Here is a 6,000-nt window from a genome sequence, read left to right on the forward strand (position 1 = left end):
GGAGAGCATTGGTCAGTGCTCGCTGCTAAAAATACAGCATGATTTAAACCTGAAGGCAGTGTTAGAGCTTTTGCTGAAGGTTTACGAGTCTGTGTAAACAGCACGTCTGCCATACGGAGCAGTGAAGTCTGTAGAATCCTTGTCTAAAACTGTCCTGGCATTAAAGTTTGCTGTGCAAATATCACATAATACCAGAGACAGCTGAAATCTCCTATTTAGGAATTTATGGAACTTATATGTTTGCAGGCGTCAGAAAGTCCTTTTTATATAGCCCCACTGCTTCACTGTACAATATTAATGCACTCTGCTTGAAAAGCCGTAATAAATTATATTTTTAATGCTCTTACCCTGGCTTTCTTAAGATGCATACATTCTTGGCAAACAATCAATAAATAGGGTAATCATGAGCAGAGGCCAAAGAATTTGCTGAAGTGCTGTTTTTCCATTTTTAATAGATAAAGATCTAACAATACGGACTGCTGTGTCTGTTCATTTCAGGATCAATATATTCTTTGTTTTCGCCAAACCGAGGAAAAAATAAATGATTGTACGATAAATGTTATGCATTGGGCACAATGAAATTCCTCTGCCTTCTAACTTTGTGCATTTAATAGTCTTGGTTGCATTTTGCACTTTGCTTAGCAAATGCAAGAAAAATCTGGATTATAAACATACACCGATTATACTGAGAAAAGTAGAGGCTGTTTTAAAACAAATGCCAAATTACATGCAGCATATTTTGATTTAAATTAACAAGCCTGCAGGACGTGGTCAAAAAGACTTACACATTTTGATAAGCAAAATTTATAGATTATTGTCCATTCAAAGTATTTTCAATGCAAACAAAAGCCATCCATATACAAACATGAATGATTCTAAATGTGCCTTTTCCTTGTGTAAATGTCTAATTACAGCAAACCAGCCACTGAAAAATATGACACCCAAGTTGTTCATTGTTCAATAATGAATTGTACTTAAGAAAATAAACTGCGAAGATTGACATCATAAATGACTTTTCCAATGTGATACCTAAAGATTTACACTCTCTCCTTTAAACCACCTTGCAACTGTTATGGAAATACTGCTGCCCTTCCAAGCTTGGACCATCCTTAAGAGGAAAGGCGAGAATTTGTTTTGGGGGTTCAGTATTTGCTCTTACATATTTTTGCGTTTCTTAGCCCAACACACACTCAAAAGAACTAATGCATTATATTACTTTGATTTCAATGTAGGAATTTGCTTTAATCAGGGCAGCTAGCCTTTACCTTAACAAAAATCAGACTCCACCCTGTAAAGCAAGATGCTCCACCCAAGCACGAAGCTTACATTTCCCAAATGTGATTTATATCGGAGTTGGGAATATATAGTATTTTAGAATGGAAATTTAATCCTAAAATATAAATGAAGTAGTATGCAAAAGTCTGCTTTCCCTTCCCCAAATATTATAAAACATATTTCTCTAATGCAGAATTATCAAAAGTGTTACCTTTTCTAATATTAGTTTTCATCAGGTGTCCAGAGTGTTTTAAAGGCACTCCTTGCATTTTAGTTCCCGTACTTCCAAGTCTTCCTCTTCCTAATGGGCTCCCATTCTGTTCCAAGCGCGCAATTTTGGCTGGTGGACCCTTCGGATCGCTTACATTGTTAGACATTTCTGAGTGTTCTTTCCCCTGAGTTGCCTCGTTCAAATGATCCATACTCAGTCCCGCCTCTAAAGATCACCTGCCATGATTCAAAAAAAAAAAATATATATATGTTGTACACGTGTGCGCATATGTATACGTACACAGCCCGCACATGTACAGAGGGAGACATACATGTATCGTAAGCTCATAAAGAAGAATAAATAACTATTTTAACTGGAAATAAGATGCCTTTTGTAAAATAAACAAACTTATTCTCCAAAAACGACCTCATACCCCAGTTTACAGAGAGATCGCATCATAATCTGATGGAATTATTTTTTAAAATCCAACTAGAATATCCCTTTAAAAAAAACCTTCAGATATATTCTACTAAATCTAAGAGAGACTAAGACTCGTATAAATTATGATGATTGTCAAGGTATGTGCTCCAACACAGCAATTGTTACAAATCTCACAGAAAGGTTTGTCATTAATCCCAGGGGGTTTTATTGTGTTAAAAGAGAGACGGACAGAGAAAAAGATTCTAGTGAAACATTTCTCAATCTACTTGATTTTAAAAATGGATGCATAATGACAGAGAGATTGTTAAAACTCCAGTTGAGGGAGCAACAGATTTATTACGCATGTGGAATATTGTCCATTTACAATTCCTCCCCCCTTAGAAATAAAAGTTGGAAGAGAATTTAACATTTAACTTCAGAAAGCAGTGGCGGGAGATGGTTGCTTTTCAGTTTCCTAACCAATGTTATACAAAGAGTTTATCAACTTTTGCAAAGTTCAAAATATGCATACAAAAATTTTCAGATGTTAAGCTTTAAGTGTTAAATGGAATAATTTATTGAATTAAGGAAAAAAACTGAAAAGAGAAGGTAGCATCTCACAAAACATAATGCTGGAAAAAGACCCCACAATTTCTACAGTACTTTTGAAGCCCTTAAATATATATATATAAGCAACCTGGGTGATGCTAAGTTACACGCTGGCACAGCTATTTGGAACCAAAAAACCCCACAGAAGTAATTTCAATAGCAAATTAAGAAAAGGTATATGTTAGCATGCTTATATTTCCCTTTTTAATAAACTTTAGAAACCTCTGTCCATGAATAACAATTCCAGTTAAATCACTAAAAATCTCCCAAAGCCTTTCTACTCATAATGGAGTAACTTTTGAGAATTTTTGTCACTCATCAGAATGTTTTGTGGAGAACAGAGACATAATTTCATTCATCAATATTGTTCAGACTTTTAAGTATTTTACTGTACCTTTCTCTGACTAAGAAAGGTGTGACTACACTGACAATTATATACGTAATATAATCACTAAGGACAGGTGACTAGACATTAATTTATGAAATACTATTTACATTAGCAAGTACAAACACTAATACTGGGGAAGTCATATTTAGAAAGACTACTGTGAATCTGATAATTGCTACTTTCTTTCAGTTGCCTAGTAATTCAATACATTTTCTGCACATTTCATAGGAAAGCTATTAAAGCCTAAACATCTTGGGATTTTTTTATGTCCTGCTATGTTGTTGGTATATATGCCAATGACAATTCTGTAAACTACTTTTTTTCCTGTTTGAACACCGTGCTGCTCTTCCCGGTATGGTGAAGAAAGAGGTAATATATTAATCTGAACGTTTACAAGCAACCTCAAGAATGCCACTGAATAGCTAAAGTTCAGAAAATCGTTATTTTTCCTTATACTGTAAGGTGACAGGCTAAGGTTTACCATTCATCTTGATCCCATCTGGTTTAGGTTGTGTGTCTCCTTAACAGTAAATCTGCCTATTTTAGCCACTTTTCAAAGAGATTTTTTTTTTTTTTTACTGTATTAACTGCAATCTAAGCAAAGAAATACAGACTCAAACCATTTACATCTTCCGATGCTTCTCATGATGCTAACATACTATAGGGCTGCTTTTTTGAGACTGGTCTCTCTCAAGAATAAAAGGATTAACAAAAAAAGAAAAAAAAAGGGGGAGGGGGGGAGAGTTAAAAAAAAAAAAAGCCTGAAACAAGAAAATCCTTGTCACTTTTGGCAACTTCAGAAGTACTCTAAGGCACCGAGGTTCTTTGCTACAAAAAGTATCTAGTCATCATGAGTCAGAATCGCACTACATCATGTACAGTGAATAAAAGTGATAGATCGCAGTTTAGTTAATACACTGACTACAACCAAAACACCAAATGGGTCATTTTCGCTTGGCCTGAGAATACCCACCCATCGGCATCCTTTCACCGCTTAGTCATCTTGTAAAAAGCTTTATGTTACAAAGCAAAATTACATGCACATAAAACACCTAATTTACTCATTTAAACTCCATGCCCAAGGCTAAAGTTCACTGAAACCTCAGTTTGGAATAGTGATGAGCAAGAACCAGCGTGGCCTGCCCAGGGAGAGGGTTGCAGGGAAGAACTACCATCTCCGCCGGTTCCAGGCCAAGAGTTTCCCCGGGTTTCGCATTTAGGCATCTTTCACAACTACAAGTTTTCATCACAAGCACTGAGAGAACAGCACAATTTCAAGGCACAGTTTCCCAGAGACAGCGTACACGTACGGGCACACCGTGCAATTTCTGAATGAGAGTCGGTGCGGTATCTCCTTTTGTCGCGATGTAACGCCGCCGGTATTAGATTATTTCTTTCTCTCCTCCTGAATCAGCCCCCTCCCCATGCCTTTCCCCTCCTCTTCCCTCCCTCCCTCCCCCATAAAACCCCATAATCACATTTGAGAGAGGCTCCGCACTTATCCGTTCCATATGGCTCTCACAATCCAGGCCAAGCTTTCCCTGTGACCTTTTAAAGAGACAAAGAAGCAAAGTACTTATCTAGAAACAGAAACACTGCAGTTTTCTGAGTGAAATTAGCAAAACCGACCCGAAACTCACCACTTCAAAACTTGACAGCATATAAATAACAAAAACAAAGGAGGTTTCCTTTGCAGCCCGAGCTCTTGAAGAGGAAGAAGTTCAAGACTGATGTTTTCTAGGTCCCCCCCTTTTTGGAGGGGGGGCAGCAGACCTGAGGACTACTTCCCCTAATATTCTCTTATTTTTTCTCTTTTTTTCTTGTTGCTATTTTCCCCTAGGCGGGGAGGGGCAAAAATAGATAGCGAGAAACAGAGTAGCCATGAGCAAAAATGGCAATGGACAAAAAATACAGATTAAATATCTTTCGAGAAAGCCAGTTTTCCAGGTTTAGCAACAGAAGAAGGAGCTGAAGATCAAATTGATCAGACAAGTGTAACGCTCAAAGCGAAGAATTCATAATAATAATTTAAAAAAATAAAGTAGCAGGTTTAAATTGAGGTGGAGGGTGACTTAAGTCTAGCTATCTTTTCAAAAATAAAACCAATGCGTACAGAAGCAAGTGAGAAAAGGGGTTATTAAAAAAAAAAAGGCAAAGAAAAAAAAAAAACAGGCAGCTTTTCTATCCAGTGTGAAGAGCAGAAAGTCTACTTCTAGGTTGTCACTTACACTATTATTCTCCAATAGGCACCCAGAGGAGCAGCACACACAGAAGGAGCCCGCTCCCCTCCCCCTCCGCAAAAATACACACCGTAACAGCCCCCAAACTTTCTGCGGAAACCTCAGCCCCAGAGATCGCTAGTGGAGATAAAAAAATTTTTAAAAAAAAAAAGTGTAGAGAAAATTGCAGGAAAAGGCACTAAAATGCCACTTTTAATCTCGCCTTTGCGGTCCGGGGAGAAAAAAAGAAGAAAAAAAAAAAAGGCAGAGAGGACCTGTCTCCTCTCATTTACCGGGGGCTGTTGTGCGAGTGAGGGGGGAGCGAGGGAGCGAGAGAGGAGGGAAGAGAGAAAAAGAACACAGGGGAGGAAGGAAACACACACAACAAGGCACACACCACCACTACAAAAAGTGACGAGGTTTCACTCCCTCCGAGTCCAAAACCGGGAGAAATTATAATTAAAAAAAAAACCCCAAGCCTCTCTCTCAAAAAAACAAAACAAAACAAAAAAAAAAAGGAAAAAAAATACAGGACAAAAAACCGGTTCTGCTTCTGTAAAGAAAAAAAAAGGAAAGAAAATCTGGGAACTCCAAGTAGAGTTACTCGCAAGAAGGGGTAAAAAAATATAAAATAGAAAGGTTGCAAAAAGCCAACAACAACAAAAACCAAGCCAGCAAAGAAGACAATAATAATTGAAAAAGAATAGTAATGGTAGGCTTTGGTTTTTTGTCTCTTTTTTTTTTTTTTTTTTTTTTTTAATTCTCGTTTCCCCTGGCTGGCTGACTATGGTTGTTATTTAGGCCGGTTTGGTGGTTGTTGCTGGATGTTACACGGATATATGTATGTGTGTGTATGTGTGCGGGTCCCCGGACGGAGC

The 6,000-nt window shown here is 37.6% G+C and overlaps 1 protein-coding gene across 4 annotated transcripts in view; it reads right to left on the bottom strand.

Moving 5' to 3' along the window:
• Nucleotides 1-5,586, bottom strand: part of SATB1 (SATB homeobox 1) — a 75,488-nt gene extending 69,902 nt beyond the window's left edge. The window contains exons 1-3 of one of the 4 annotated variants that reach the window (XM_065627992.1): nucleotides 4,544-5,586; nucleotides 4,382-4,451; nucleotides 1,487-1,722 (exon numbers count right to left, since the gene is read on the bottom strand). In XM_065627992.1, the coding sequence (XP_065484064.1) occupies nucleotides 1,487-1,697 (211 nt within the window). In that variant the 5' untranslated portion in view covers nucleotides 1,698-1,722; nucleotides 4,382-4,451; nucleotides 4,544-5,586. Of the gene's footprint in view, nucleotides 1-1,486; nucleotides 1,723-4,213; nucleotides 4,291-4,381; nucleotides 4,452-4,543 lie in introns of those variants that run through there. The other 3 variants (XM_065627990.1, XM_065627993.1, XM_065627994.1) reach the window with 3 other exon arrangements.
• Between the last annotated feature and the right edge of the window lie 414 nt (nucleotides 5,587-6,000).

Source organism: Caloenas nicobarica, chromosome 2 (genome assembly GCF_036013445.1).
Source record: "Caloenas nicobarica isolate bCalNic1 chromosome 2, bCalNic1.hap1, whole genome shotgun sequence".
NCBI classification, from domain to species: Eukaryota; Metazoa; Chordata; class Aves; order Columbiformes; family Columbidae; genus Caloenas; species Caloenas nicobarica.